We start from the raw sequence: 14,873 nt of genomic DNA on the forward strand, positions 1-14,873 counted from the left end.
CTCGCTGTGTCTCTCTCTCTCTAGCTCGCTGTGTCTGTCTCTCTCTCTGTGTCTCTCTCTAGCTCGCTGTGTCTGTCTCTCTCTGTGTCTGTCTCTCTCTGTGTCTCTCTAGCTCGCTGTGTCTGTCTCTCTCTGTGTCTCCCTCTAGCTCGCTGTGTCTGTCTCTCTCTGTGTCTCTCTATAGCTCGCTGCATCTGTCTCTCTCTGTGTCTCTCTCTCTAGCTCGCTGTGTCTGTCTCTCTCTGTGTCTCCCTCTAGCTCGCTGTGTCTGTCTCTCTCTGTGTCTCTCTATAGCTCGCTGCATCTGTCTCTCTCTGTGTCTCTCTCTCTAGCTCGCTGTGTCTCTCTATCTCTCTGTGTCTCTCTCTAGCTCACTGTGTCTGTCTCTCTCTCTCTGTGTCTCTCTAGCTCGCTGTGTCTGTCTCTCTCTCTCTGTGTCTCTCTAGCTCGCTGTGTCTGTCCCTCTCTCTCTGTGTCACTCTCTAGCTTGCTTTCTCTGTCTCTCTCTCTCTGTGTCTCTCTCTAGCTCGCTGTGTCTGTCTCTCTCTCTCTGTGTCTCTCTCTAGCTCGCTGTGTCTGTCTCTCTCTGTGTCTGTCTCTCTCTGTGTCTCTCTCTAGCTCGCTGTGTCTGTCTCTCTCTGTGTCTCTCTCTCTAGCTCGCTGTGTCTGTCTCTCTCTGTGTCTCTCTCTCTAGCTCGCTGTGCCTGTCTCTCTCTCTCTCTGTGTCTCTCTGTCTAGCTCGCTGTGTCTGTATCTCTCTCTCTCTGTGTCTCTCTCTCTAGCTCGCTGTGTCTTTCTCCCTGTGTCTCTCTCTCTAGCTCGCTGTGTCTGTCTCTCTCTGTGTCTCTCTCTAGCTCGCTGTGTCTGTCTCTCTCAGTGTCTCTCTCTAACTTGCTGTGTCTGTCTCTCTCTCTCTCTGTGTCTCTCTCTCTAGCTCGCTGTGTCTGTCTCTCTCTGTGTCTCTCTCTCTAGCTCGCTGTGTCTGTCTCTCTCTCTCTCTGTGTCTCTCTCTCTAGCTCGCAGTGTTTTTCTCTCTCTCTGTGTCTCTCTCTAGCTCGCTGTGTCTCTCTCTCTGTGTCTCTCTCTCTAGTTCGCTGTGTGTGTCTCTCTCTGTGTCTCTCTCTCTAGCTCGCTGTGTCTGTCTCTCTCTGTGTCTCTCTCTCTAGCTCGCTGTGTCTGTCTCTCTCTCTCTCTGTTTCTCTCTCTAGCTCGCTGTGTCTGTATTCTTCTCTCTCTGTGTCTCTCTCTCTAGCTCGCTGTGTCTGTCTCTCTCTGTGCCTCTCTCTAACTTGCTGTGTCTGTCTCTCTCTGTGTCTCTCTCTAGCTCGCTGTGTCTGTCTCTCTCTCTGTGTCTCTCTCTAGCTCGCTGTGTCTGTCTCTCTCTGTGTCTCTCTCTAGCTCGCTGTGTCTGTCTCTCTCTGTGTCTCTCTCTAGCTCGCTGTGTCTGTCTCTCTCTGTGTCTCTCTCTAGCTCGCTGTGTCTGTCTCTCTCTGTCTCTCTCTCTAGCTCGCTGTGTCTGTCTCTCTCTCTCTGTGTCTCTCTCTAGCTCGCTGTGTCTGTCTCTCTCTCTGTGTCTCTCTCTAGCTTGCTGTGTCTGTCTCTCTCTGTGTCTCTCTCTAGCTCGCTGTGTCTCTCTCTCTCTCTCTCTGTGTCTCTCTCTAGCTCGCTGTGTCAGTCTCTCTCTGTGTCTCTCTCTAGCTCGCTGTGTCTGTCTCTCTCTGTGTCCCTCTCTAGCTCGCTGTGTCTGTCTCTCTCTCTCTCTGTGTCTCTCTCTAGCTCACTGTGTCTGTCTCTCTCTGTGTCTCTCTCTAGCTCGCTATGTCTGTCTCTCTGTGTCTCTCTCTAGCTCGCTGTGTCTGTCTCTCTCTCTCTCTGTGTCTCTCTCTATCTCGCTGTGTCTGTCTCTCTCTCTGTGTCTCTCTCTAGCTCACTGTGTCTGTCTCTCTCTGTGTCTCTCTCTCTCTGTGTCTCTCTCTCAAGCTCGCTTTGTCTGCCTGTCTCTCCCTGTGTCTCTCTCTCTAGCTCGCTGTGTCTGTCTGTCTCTCTCTGTGTCTCTCTCTAGCTCGTCTCTCTCTGTGTCTCTCATGCTCGCTGTGTCTGTCTCTCTCTGTGTCTCTCTCTAGCTCGCTGTGTCTGTCTCTCTCTGTGTCTCTCTCTAGCTGGCTGTGTCTGTCTCTCTCTGTGTCTCTCTCTAGCTCGCTGTGTCTGTCTCTCTCTCTGTGTCTCTCTAGCTCGTTGTGTCTGTCTCTCTCTGTGTGTCTCTCTCAAGCTCGCTGTGTCTGTCTCTCTCTGTGTCTCTCTCTATCTCTCTGAGTCTGTCTCTCTCTCTGTGTCTCTCTCTAGCTCGCTGTGTCTGTCTCTCTGTGTGTCTCTCTCTAGCTCGCTGTGTCTGTCTCTCTCTGTGTCTCTCTCTAGCTCGCTGTGTCTGTCTCTCTCTGTGTCTCTCTCTAGCTCGCTGTGTCTGTCTCTCTGTGTCTCTCTCTAGCTCGCTGTGTCTCTCTCTCTCTAGCTCGCTGTGTCTGTCTCTCTCTCTGTGTCTCTCTCTAGCTCGCTGTGTCTGTCTCTCTCTGTGTCTGTCTCTCTCTGTGTCTCTCTAGCTCGCTGTGTCTGTCTCTCTCTGTGTCTCCCTCTAGCTCGCTGTGTCTGTCTCTCTCTGTGTCTCTCTATAGCTCGCTGCATCTGTCTCTCTCTCTCTGTGTCTCTCTAGCTCGCTGTGTCTGTCTCTCTCTCTCTGTGTCTCTCTAGCTCGCTGTGTCTGTCCCTCTCTCTCTGTGTCACTCTCTAGCTTGCTTTCTCTGTCTCTCTCTCTCTGTGTCTCTCTCTAGCTCGCTGTGTCTGTCTCTCTCTCTCTGTGTCTCTCTCTAGCTCGCTGTGTCTGTCTCTCTCTCTCTGTCTCTCTCTCTAGCTCGCTGTGTCTGTCTCTCTCTGTGTCTCTCTCTAGCTCGCTGTGTCTGTTTCTCTCTGTGTCTCTCTCTCTAGCTCGCTGTGTGTGTCTCTCTCTGTGTCTCTCTATCTCGCTGTGTCTATCTCTCTCTGTGTCTCTCTCTAGCTCGCTGTGTCTGTCTCTCTCTGTGTCTCTCTCTGGCTCGCTGCGTTTATCTCTCTCTGTGTCTCTCTCTCTAGCTCGCTGTGTCTCTCTCTCTGTGTCTCTCTCTAGCTCGCTGTGTCTGTCTCTCTGTGTCTCTCTCTAGCTCGCTGTGTCTGTCTCTCTCTCTGTGTCTCTCTCTAGCTCACTGTGTCTGTCTCTCTTTCTCTGTGTCTCTCTAGCTCGCTGTGTCTGTCTCTCTCTCTCTGTGTCTCTCTCTAGCTTGCTGTGTCTGTCTCTCTCTCTCTGTGTCTCTCTCTAGCTCGCTGTGTCTGTCTCTCTCTCTTTGTGCCTCTCTCTAGCTAGCTGTGTCTGTCTCTCTCTGTGTCTCTCTCTAGCTCGCTGTGTCTCTCTCTCTGTGTCTCTCTCTCGCTCGCTGTGTCTGCCTCTCTCGCTGTGTCTCACTCTCTACCTCGCTGTGTCTGTCTCTCTCTGTGTCTCTCTCTAGCTCGCTGTGTCTGTCTCTCTGTGTCTCTCTCTAGCTCGCTGTGTCTGTCATTCTCTGTGTCACTCTCTAGCTTGCTGTGTCTGTCTCTGTGTCTCTCTCTCTAGCTCGCTGTGTCTGTCTCTCTCTGTGTCTCCCTCTAGCTCGCTGTGTCTGTCTCTCTCTGTGTCTCTCTATAGCTCGCTGCATCTGTCTCTCTCTGTGTCTCTCTCTCTAGCTCGCTGTGTCTGTCTCTCCCTGTGTCGCCCTCTAGCTCGCTGTGTCTGTCTCTCTCTGTGTCTCTCTATAGCTTGCTGCATCTGTCTCTCTCTGTGTCTCTCTCTCTAGCTCGCTGTGTCTCTCTCTCTGTGTCTCTCTCTTGCTCGCTGTGTCTGTCTCTCTGTGTCTCTCTCTAGCTCGCTGTGTCTGTCTCTCTCTCTGTGTCTCTCTCTAGCTCACTGTGTCTGTCTCTCTCTCTGTGTCTCTCTCTCTCTCCGTGTCTCTCTCTTGCTCGCTGTGTCTGTCTCTCTCTGTGTCTCTCTCTAGCTCGCTGTGTCTCTCTCTGCAGCTCGCTGTGTCTGTCTCTCTCTCTGTGTCTCTCTCTAGCTCGCTGTGTCTGTCTCTCTCTGTGTCTCTCTTTAGCTCGCTGTGTCTGTCTCTCTCTCTGTGACTCTCTAGCTCGCTGTGTCTGTCTCTCTGTGTCTCTCTCTAGCTCGCTGTGTCTGTCTCTCTCTCTGTCTTTCTCTCTAGCTCGCTGTGTCTGTCTCTCTCTTTGTCTCTCTCTCTAGCTCGCTGTGTCAGTCTCTCTCCGTGTCTCTCTCTAGCTCGCTGTGTCTGTCTCTGTCTCTGTCTCTCTCTCTAGCTCGCTGTGTCTGTCTCTGTCTCTCTCTGTGTCTCTCTCTCTAGCTCGCTGTGTCTGTCTCTCCCTGTGTCTCTCTCTCTAGCTCGCTGTGTCTGTCTGTCTCTCTCTGTGTCTCTCTCTAGCTCGTCTCTCTCTGTGTCTCTCTCTAGCTCGCTGTGTCTGTCTCTCTCTGTGTCTCTCTCTACCTCGCTGTGTCTCTCTCTCTCTCTCTCTCTAGCTCGCTGTGTCTGTCACTCTCTGTGTCTCTCTCTCTAGCTCGCTGTGTCTGTCTCTCTCTCTGTGTCTCTCTCTAGCTCGCTGTGTCTGTCTCTCTCTCTGCGTCTCTCTCTAGCTCGCTGTGTCTATCTCTCTCTCTGTGTCTCTGTCTAGCTCGCTGTGTCTGTCTCTCTCTGTGTCTCTCTCTAGCTCGCTGTGTCTGTCTCTCTCTGTGTCTCTCTCTAGCTCGCTGTGTCTGTCTCTCTGTGTCTCTCTCTAGCTCGCTGTGTCTGTCTCTCTCTCTGTGTCTCTCTCTAGCTCGCTGTCTCTGTCTCTCTCTGTGTCTCTCTCTAGCTCGCTGTGTCTGTCTCTCTCTGTGTCTCTCTCTAGCTCGCTGTGTCTCTCTCTCTCTGCGTCTCTCTCTAGCTCGCTGTGTCTGTCTCTCTCTCTGTGTCTCTCTCTAGCTCGCTGTGTCTCTCTCTCTATGTGTCTCTCTCTAGCTCACTGTGTCTGTCTCTCTGTGTGTCTCTCTCTAGCTCGCTGTATCTGTCTCTCTCTCTCTGTGTCTCTCTCTAGCTCGCTGTGTCTGTCTCTCTCTGTGTCTCTCTCTAGCTCGCTGTTTCTCGCTCTCTCTGTGTCTCTCTCTCTAGCTCGCTGTGTCTGTCTCTCTCTGTGTCTCTCTCTAGCTCGCTGTGTCTGTCTCTCTCTCTCTGTGTCTCTCTCTAGCTCACTGTGTCTGTCTCTCTCTGTGTCTCTCTGTCTAGCTCGCTGTGTCTGTCTCTCTCTCTCTGTGTCTCTCTAGCTCGCTGTATCTGTCTCTCTCTCTCTGTGTCTCTATCTAGCTCGCTGTGTCTGTCTCTCTCTCTTTGTGTCTCTCTCTAGCTAGCTGTGTCTGTCTCTCTCTCTGTGTCTCACTCTCTAGCTCGCTGTTTCTGTCTCTCTCTGTGTCTCTCTCTAGCTCGCTGTGTCTGTCTCTCTGTGTCTCTCTCTAGCTCGCTGTGTCTGTCTCTGTGTCTCTCTCTCTAGCTCGCTGGGTCTGTCTCTCTCTGTGTCTCCCTCTAGCTCGCTGTGTCTGTCTTTCTCTGTGTCTCTCTATAGCTCGCTGCATCTGTCTCTCTCTGTGTCTCTCTCTCTAGCTCGCTGTGTCTGTCTCTCTCCGTGTCTCCCTCTAGCTCGCTGTGTCTGTCTCTCTCTGTGTCTCTCTATAGCTCGCTGCATCTGTCTCTCTCTGTGTCTCTCTCTCTAGCTCGCTGTGTCTCTCTCTCTGTGTCTCTCTCTAGCTCGCTGTGTCTGTCTCTCTGTGTCTCTCTCTAGCTCGCTGTGTCTGTCTCTCTCTCTGTGTCTCTCTCTAGCTCACTGTGTCTGTCTCTCTCTCTGTGTCTCTCTCTCTCTCTGTGTCTCTCTCTAGCTCGCTGTGTCTCTCTCTGTGTCTCTCTCTAGCTCGCTGTGTCTGTCTCTCTCTGTGTCTCTCTCTAGCTCGCTGTGTCTGTCTCTCTCTGTGTCTCTCTCTAGCTCGCTGTGTCTCTCTCTCTCTCTGTCTCTCTCTAGCTCGCTGTGTCTGTCTCTCTCTGTGTCTCTCTCTAGCTCGCTGTGTCTCTCTCTCTCTGTGTCTCTCTAGCTCGCTGTGTCTGTCTCTCTCTGTGTCTCTCTCTAGCTCGCTGTGTCTCTCTCTCTCTCTCTGTCTCTCTCTAGCTCGCTGTGTCTGTCTCTCTCTGTGTCTCTCTCTAGCTCGCTGTGTCTCTCTCTCTCTGTGTCTCTCTGTAGCTCGCTGTGTCTGTGTCTCTCTCTAGCTCGCTGTGTCTCTCTCTCTCTGTGTCTCTCTAGCTCGCTGTGTCTGTCTCTCTCTGTGTCTCTCTCTAGCTCGCTGTGTCTGTCTCTCTCTGTGTCTCTCTCTCTAGCTCGCTGTGTCTGTCTCTCTCTCTCTGTGTATCTCTCTCTAGCTCGCTGTGTCTGTCTCTCTCTGTGTCTCTCTCTAGCTCGCTGTGTCTGTCTCTCCCTGTGTCTCTCTCTAGCTCGCTGTGTCTGTCTCTCTCTGTGTCTCTCTCTCTAGCTCGCTGTTTCTGTCTCTCTCTGTGTCTCTCTCTAGCTCGCTGTGTCTCTGTTTCTCTCTCTTGCTGTCTTTGTCTGTCTCTTGCTGTGTCTCTCTCTCTCACGCCTGCTTTCTTTGTCTCTCTGTCTCTCAGTGTCTTTTTGTCTCTCTCTCTCTCTCACTGTGTCCCTCTCTCTCTGTGTCTCTGTCTCTCTCTTTCGCTGTGTCTCTCTGTGTCTTTCTGTCTCTCACTCGCTGTGTCTCTCTCTTTTGCTGTCTCTCTGTCCCTCTCTCGTTGTCACTCTTTCTGCCTCACTGTGTCTCTCTCACACTCTGTCTTTCAGTCTCTCTCTCTCTCTCGCTGTGTCTCTCTGTCTCTCTCTCGCTGTCTTTCCGTCTCTCTCTCGCTGTCTTTCCGTCTCTCCCTTACTGTCTCTCTCTCTGTCTCTCTCTGTGTCTCTGTTGCTGTCTCTCTCTCGCTCTTGCTGTCTTTCTATCTGTCTTTCTCTCACTGTTTCTCTCTCTCTCTTCCTCGCTATCTCTCTTTCATGGTCTGTCTCTCTCTGTTTCTCTCCCTTTCGCGGTCCATCTCTCACTCTCTCGCTGTCTCTCTCCCTCTCGCGGTCCGTCTCTCTCTCTCTCTCACTGTCTCTTTCTGTCTCTCTCCAACTGTCTCTCTCTCCCTCTCTTTCTCTGTCTCTCTCCCTCTCACGGTCCGTCTGTCTCTCACTGTCTCTCTCCCTCTCGCGGTCCGTCTCTCTCTCTCTCTCACTGTCTCTTTCTGTCTCTCTCCAACTGTCTCTCTCTCCCTCTCTTTCTCTGTCTCTCTCCCTCTCACGGTCCGTCTGTCTCTCACTGTCTATCTCTGTCTCTCTCCTTCTCACGGTCCGTCTCTCTCTCTCTCGGTGTCTCTCTCTCTGTCTCTCTCCCTCTCGCGGTCCGTCTCTCTCTCTCTCGCTGTCTCTCTCCCTAGCTGTCGCTCCCTCTCTCTCTCTGGCTTTGTTCCTCATGTTCTGTCGCTCCCTCTCACACTCTGTTGCTCCCTCTCACACTCTGTCGCTCCCTCTCACACTCTGTCACTCCCTCTCTCAATCTGTTGCTCCCTCTCGCACTCTGTCGCTCCCTCTCACACTTTGTCGCTCCCTCTCTCAATCTGTCGCTCCCTCTCACACTCTGTCGCTCCCTCTCTCAATCTGTCACTCCCTCTCACACTCTGCCGCTCCCTCTCTCAATCTGTCGCTCTCTCTCGCACTCTGTCACTCCCTCTCACACTCTGTCGCTCTCTCTCACACTCTGTCGCTCTCTCTCACAATCTGTCGCTCTCTCTCACACTCTGTCGCTCTCTCTCACACTCTGTCGCTCTCTCTCACAATCTGTCGCTCTCTCTCACTCTGTCACTCCCTCTCACACTCTGTCGCTCCCTCTCACACTCCGTCTCTCTCTCTCGCACTCTGTCGCTCCCTCTCACAATCTGTCGCTCTCTCTCACTCTGTCACTCCCTCTCTCAATCTGTTGCTCCCTCTCGTGCTCTGTCGCTCCCTCTCTCAATCTGTCGCTCTCTCTCGCACTCTGTCGCTCCCTCTCTCAATCTGTCGCTCCCTCTCACACTCTGTCGCTCCCTCTCTCAATCTGTCACTCCCTCTCACACTGCCACTCCCTCTCTCAATCTGTCGCTCTCTCTCGCACTCTGTCACTCCCTCGCACATTCTGTCGCTCTCTCTCACACTCTGTCGCTCTCTCTCACAATCTGTCGCTCTCTCTCACTCTGCCACTCCCTCTCTCAATCTGTCTCTCTCTCTCGCACTCTGTCACTCCCTCTCACACTCTGTCGCTCTCTCTCACACTCTGTCGCTCTCTTTCACAATCTGTTGCTCTCTCTCACACTCTGTCGCTCTCTCTCACACTCTGTCGCTCTCTCTCACACTCTGTCGCTCTCTCTCACAATCTGTCGCTCTCTCTCACTCTGTCGCTCCCTCTCACACTCTGTCGCTCCCTCTCACACTCTGTCTCTCTCTCTCGCACTCTGTCGCTCCCTCTCACAATCTGTCGCTCTCTCTCACTCTGTCACTCCCTCTCTCAATCTGTTGCTCCCTCTCGTGCTCTGTCGCTCCCTCTCTCAATCTGTCGCTCTCTCTCGCACTCTGTTGCTCCCTCTCTCAATCTGTCGCTCTCTCTCGCACTCTGTCGCTCCCTCTCTCAATCTGTCGCTCCCTCTCACACTCTGTCGCTCCCTCTCTCAATCTGTCACTCCCTCTCACACTCTGTCACTCCCTCTCACACTCTGTCGCTCTCTCTCACACTCTGTCGCTCCCTCTCTCAATCTGTCGCTCTCTCTCGCACTCTGTTGCTCCCTCTCTCAATCTGTCGCTCTCTCTCGCACTCTGTCGCTCCCTCTCTCAATCTGTCGCTCCCTCTCACACTCTGTCGCTCCCTCTCTCAATCTGTCACTCCCTCTCACACTCTGTCACTCCCTCTCACACTCTGCCGCTCCCTCTCACACTCTGCCGCTCCCTCTCTCAATCTGTCGCTCTCTCTCGCACTCTGTCACTCCCTCTCACACTCTGTCGCTCTCTCTCACACTCTGTCGCTCTCTCTCACAATCTGTCGCTCTCTCTCACACTCTGTCGCTCTCTCTCACTCTGTCACTCCCTCTCACACTCTGTCGCTCCCTCTCACACTCTGTCTCTCTCTCTCGCACTCTGTCGCTCCCTCTCACAATCTGTCGCTCTCTCTCACTCTGTCACTCCCTCTCTCAATCTGTTGCTCCCTCTCGTGCTCTGTCGCTCCCTCTCTCAATCTGTCGCTCTCTCTCGCACTCTGTTGCTCCCTCTCTCAATCTGTCGCTCTCTCTCGCACTCTGTCGCTCCCTCTCTCAATCTGTCGCTCCCTCTCACACTCTGTCGCTCCCTCTCTCAATCTGTCACTCCCTCTCACACTCTGCCACTCCCTCTCTCAATCTGTCGCTCTCTCACACTCTGTCACTCCCTCTCACACTCTGTCGCTCTCTCTCACACTCTGTCGCTCTCTCTCACAATCTGTCGCTCTCTCTCACTCTGCCACTCCCTCTCTCAATCTGTCTCTCTCTCTCGCACTCTGTCACTCCCTCTCACACTCTGTCGCTCTCTCTCACACTCTGTCGCTCTCTCTCACAATCTGTCGCTCTCTCTCACACTCTGTCGCTCTCTCTCACACTCTGTCGCTCTCTCTCACAATCTGTCGCTCTCTCTCACTCTGTCACTCCCTCTCACACTCTGTCGCTCTCTCTCACACTCTGTCGCTCTCTCTCACAATCTATCGCTCTCTCTCACTCTGTCACTCCCTCTCGCACTCTATTGCTCCCTCTCTCAATCTGTCGCTCTCTCTCGCACTCTGTCGCTCCCTCTCTCAATCTGTCGCTCCCTCTCACACTCTGTCGCTCCCTCTCTCAATCTGTCGCTCCCTCTCGCACTCTGTCGCTCTCTCTCGCACTCTGTCACTCCCTCTCACACTCTGTCGCTCTCTCTCACACTCTGTCGCTCTCTCTCACACTCTGTCGCTCCCTCTCTCAATCTGTTGCTCCCTCTCGTGCTCTGTCGCTCCCTCTCTCTCGCACTCTGTCGCTCCCTCTCTCAATCTGTCGCTCTCTCTCGCACTCTGTCGCTCCCTCTCTCAATCTGTCGCTCCCTCTCTCAATCTGTCGCTCTCTCTCACACCCTGTCGCTCCCTCTCTCAATCTGTCGCTCTCTCTCACTCTGTCGATCCCTCTCGCGCTGTCGCTCCCTCTCAGACACTGTCGCTCCCTCTCGCACTCTGTCATTCCCTTTCACATTCTGTCACTCCCTCTCACACTCTGTCGCTCCCTCTCGACTCTGTCACTCCCTCCCTCTTTCTCTGTCGCTCCCTCTCACACTCTGTCGGTCCCTCTCACACTCTGTCGCTCTCTCTCACACTCTGTCGCTCCCTCTCACACTCTGTCGCTCCCTCTCACACTCTGTCGCTCTCTCTCACACTCTGTCGCTCCCTCTCACAATCTATCGCTCTCTCTCACTCTGTCACTCCCTCTCTCAATCTGTTGCTCCCTCTCGTGCTCTGTCGCTCCCTCTCTCAATACTCTGTCGCTCCCTCTCTCAATCTGTCGCTCTCTCTCGCACTCTGTCGCTCCCTCTCTCAATCTGTCACTCTCTCTCACACTCTGTCGCTCCCTCTCTCAATCTGTCGCTCTCTCTCACTCTGTCGATCCCTCTCGCGCTGTCGCTCCCTCTCAGACACTGTCGCTCCCTCTCGCACTCTGTCATTCCCTTTCACGTTCTGTCACTCCCTCTCACACTCTGTCGCTCCCTCTCGACTCTGTCACTCCCTCCCTCTTTCTCTGTCGCTCCCTCTCACACTCTGTCGCTCCCTCTCACACTCTGTCGCTCCCTCTCACGTTCTGTCGCTCCCTCTCATACACTGTCGCTCCCTCCCTCTCTTGTCGCACCCTCTCTCACTCTGTCACTCCCTCCCTCTCTCTGTCGCTGCCTCCCTCTCTCTGTCACTCCCTCCCTCTATCTGTCGCTCCCTCTCGCACTCTGTCGCTCTCTCTCTCTGTCGCTCCCTCTCACACTCTGTTGCTCCCTTGTGCTCACTGTCGCTCCCGCTCGGTCAGACTGCGTCTCTTGCTGTCCCCCTGTCTCTCACTTGTACACACAGTCACTGACCCTGTCCCCGCAGTGCCAGGTACTCATGCTGTCTGAAATGGGGCGTGTGGAGGAGCTGAAAATGAAGGGGATATCCTGGCTGCGAATCCAAGTGCGAGGCAAAGAGCCAATGCTGCTCAATTTCGATGTGAGTAAAAAATCTTCCCTCCCTCTCTCTCCCTCCCTCTCTCTGTCTCCCTCTCTCTGTCTCCCTCTCTCTGTCTCTCTCTCTCTCTCTCTGTCTCTCCCTCTCTCTGTCTCTCTTTCCCTCTCTCTCCCTCCCTCTCTCTCTGTCTCCCTCTCTCTGTCTCCCTCTTTCTGTCTCTCTTTCCCTCTCTCTCCCTCCCTCTCTCTCTGTCTCCCTCTCTCTGTCTCTCTCCCTCCCTCTCTCTCTGTCTCCCTCTCTCTGTCTCTCTTTCCCTTTCTCTCTCTCTCTCTGTCTCTCTTTCCCTCTCTCTCCCTCCCTCTCTCTCTGTCTCCCTCTCTCTGTCTCCCTCTCTCTCTCACTCTCTGTCTCTCTTTCCCTCTCTCTCTCCCTTTGTCAACCCCTCTGTTCACGACCTTGGGCGTCACGTTTGACCTCGAGATGAGCTTCTGACCTCATATCCGCGCCATCGCTCAGACCTGCCGATTCCCACCTCCGTAACATGGCCCGCGTCAGCCCCTCTCAGCTCATCCGCTGCTGCAGCCCTCACCCATCTCTTCCTTCCCTCCAGACTCGATTATTCCCACACACTCCTGGCTGCTCTCCCACCCTCTACCCTCCGGAATCTTCAACTCCTCCAAAACTCTGCTGCCCCCGTGTCCGAACTCTCACCGAGTCCCGTTCCCCCATCACCGCCCCCTGTGCTCACTGACCCACACTGGCTCCCGGGCCGGCAACACCTCCATTTTAAAACCCTCATCCTCATTTTCAAATCCCTCCATGTCCTCATCCCAATCCCTGTAACCTCCTCCAGCCCCTACAATCCTCCCTATCTCTGTAACCTCCTCCAGCCCCTAAAACCCTCCCTATCTCTGTAACCTCCTCCAGCCCCTTCAACCCTCCCTATTTCTGTAACCTCCTCCAGCCGCTACAACTCTCCCTATCTCTGTAACCTCCTCCAGCCCCTACAACCCTCTCTATCTCTGTAACCCTCCTCCAGCCCCTACAACCCTCCCTATCTCTGTAACTTCCTCCAGCTCCTACAACTCTCCCTATCTCTGTAACCTCCTCCATCCCCTACAACCCTCCCTATCTCTGTAACCTCCTCCATTCCCTACAACCCTCCCTATCTCTGTAACCTCCTCCAGCCCCAACAACCCTCCCTATCTCTGTAACCACCTCCAGTACCTATGACCCTCTATATCTCTGTAACCTCCTCCAGCCCCTAAAACCCTCCCTATCTCCATCTTGCTCTCTCACTCCCTTCCTATCTCTAATACTATCTCTCTCTCCCTGTCTCTCTCTCTGTAACAGCCCCTTCCTCAGTTTCTCTCCCTCTAACACTCCCCCTGTCTGTCTCTAACACTCCCTCTCTCTGTCTCGCTCTCTCTAAGACTCTCTCTCTCTCCCTAACTCTCTCTCTGTCTCTCTCTCTGACATTCTCTCTCTCTGCCTCTCTCTCTAACACTGCCTCTCTCTCTGTCTCTCTCTCTAATACTGCCTCTCTCTGTCTCTCTCTAACACTCTCTCTGTCTCTCTCTCTCTGTCCCTCTAACATTCCCTCTCTCTGTCTCTCTCTCTCTAACACTCCCCTTTCTGTCTCTCTCTCTCTCTAACACTCTCTCTCTCTCTCTAACACACTCTCTCTCTGTCTCTCTCTCTCTAGCGCTCCCTCTCTCTCTCTAACACTCCCTCTCTCTGTCTCTCTCTAACACTCCCTCTCTCTTTAGCATTCCCTCTCTCTCTAACATTCCCTCTCTCTAACACTTCCTCTCTCTCTCTAACACTCCCTCTCTCTCTAACACTTCCTCTCTCTCTCTTACACTCCCCCCTCTCTCTAACACTCCCTCTCTCTAACACTCTAACACTCCTTCTCTCTCTCTAACACTCACTCTCTCTGTCTTTCTCTAACACTCCCTCTCTGTCTCTCTCTCCCTCTAACACTCGCTCACTCTCTCGATCTAACACTCTCGCCGCCTCTCTCTAATGCTCCCTCTCTTTCTCTAACACTCTCCCTCTCTCTCTCTAACACTCACTCTCTCTCTCTCTAACACTCCCTCTCTAACACTCCCTCTCTCTCTAACACTCCCTCCGTCTCTAACACTCTCTCTCTAACAATCCCTCTCTCTCTAACACTCTCTCTCTAACACTCCCTCTAACACTCTTTCTCTCTGACACTCCCTCTCTCTCTAACACTCTCTCTTTCTCTAACACACACTCTCTCTCTAACACTCCCTCTCTAACACTCTCTCTCTGACACTCCCTCTCTCTCTAACACTCTCTCTCTCTCTGACACTCCCTCTCTCTCTAACACACTCTCTCTCTGACACTCTCTCTAACACTCTCTCTCTCTCTGACACTCCCTCTCTCTCTAACACTCTCTCTCTCTCTCTGACACTCCCTCTCTCAGTCTCTCTCTCTCTCTAACACTCTCTCTCTCTGACACTCCCTCTCTCTCTAACACTCTCTCTCTCTAACACACTCTCTCTCTGACACTCTCTCTCTCTGACACTCCCTCTCTCTCTAACACTCTCTCTCTCTCTAACACTCTCTCTCTCTAACACACTCTCTCTCTGACACTCCCTCTCTCAGTCTCTCTCTCTCTCTAACACTCTCTCTCTCTCTGGCACTCCCTCTCTCTCTAACTCTCTCTCTCTCTGATACTCCCTCTCTAACACTCTTTCTCTCTCTCTCTGACACTCCCTCTCTCAGTCTCTCTCTCTCTCTAACACTCTCTGTCTCCCTCCACAGAGTAAGCCTGAGTTCTATCAATGGAAGAAGGAATTAAGCACTCCACATATGGACCCTCATCATGGAGGCCAGCGCTCATTCAATGTCAGCTTTATGGCCCGCACAAAAGGAAGGACCTTTGACCCCGATTGACCTTCCTTATTCCTCAGTGAACCTCTGTTTACTGCTGAACCTCACTCCGATCTCACAATGGGAAACCTCTCTGCCTCACAGTGTCCAATAAAGGAAAGCATGGTTTACAACTCCGATTGGAAGATATTCTGTCCTACACCTTAATGAAATCAGCATCAACGCAGACCCCCAACACTACCCCAAGCAACCCCCACCTCACTTCCCAAACTCTGAACACAACCAATAAGGCAGCCTCTCCGTCGGGGACCCCGTTTAAAGAGGGAGTCTCTCCGTCGGGGACCCTGTTTAAAGAGGGAGTCTCTCCCTCGGGGACCCTGTTTAAAGAGGGAGTCTCTCCGTCGGGCACCCTGTTTAAAGAGGGAGTCTCTCCCTCGGGGACCCTGTTTAAAGAGGGAGTCTCTCCCTCGGGGACCCTGTTTAAAGAGGGAGTCTCTCCCTCGGGGACCCTGTTTAAAGAGGGAGCCTCTCCCTCGGGGACCCTGTTTAAAGAGGGAGTCTCTCCCTCGGGGACCCTGTTTAAAGAGGGAGTCTCTCCCTCGGGGACCCTGTTTAAAGAGGGAGTCTCTCCGTCAGGGACCATGTTTAAAGAGAGAGT

General features: G+C 53.1%; 1 protein-coding gene across 1 annotated transcript in view; it reads left to right on the plus strand.

Annotated features, from left to right (window-relative positions):
• Positions 1-14,387, plus strand: part of LOC144675953 (beta-adrenergic receptor kinase 1-like) — a 63,607-nt gene extending 49,220 nt beyond the window's left edge. Inside the window, exons 7-8 of the mRNA XM_078536472.1 lie at positions 11,285-11,398; positions 14,147-14,387. Of these exons, the coding sequence (XP_078392598.1) occupies positions 11,285-11,398; positions 14,147-14,278 (246 nt within the window). The 3' untranslated portion in view covers positions 14,279-14,387. The remainder of the gene's footprint in view (positions 1-11,284; positions 11,399-14,146) is intronic.
• Positions 14,388-14,873: the final 486 nt, after the last annotated feature.

The sequence above is a fragment of the Cetorhinus maximus genome, unplaced genomic scaffold (assembly GCF_964194155.1).
Source record: "Cetorhinus maximus unplaced genomic scaffold, sCetMax3.hap1.1 HAP1_SCAFFOLD_1244, whole genome shotgun sequence".
NCBI classification, from domain to species: domain Eukaryota; kingdom Metazoa; phylum Chordata; class Chondrichthyes; order Lamniformes; family Cetorhinidae; genus Cetorhinus; species Cetorhinus maximus.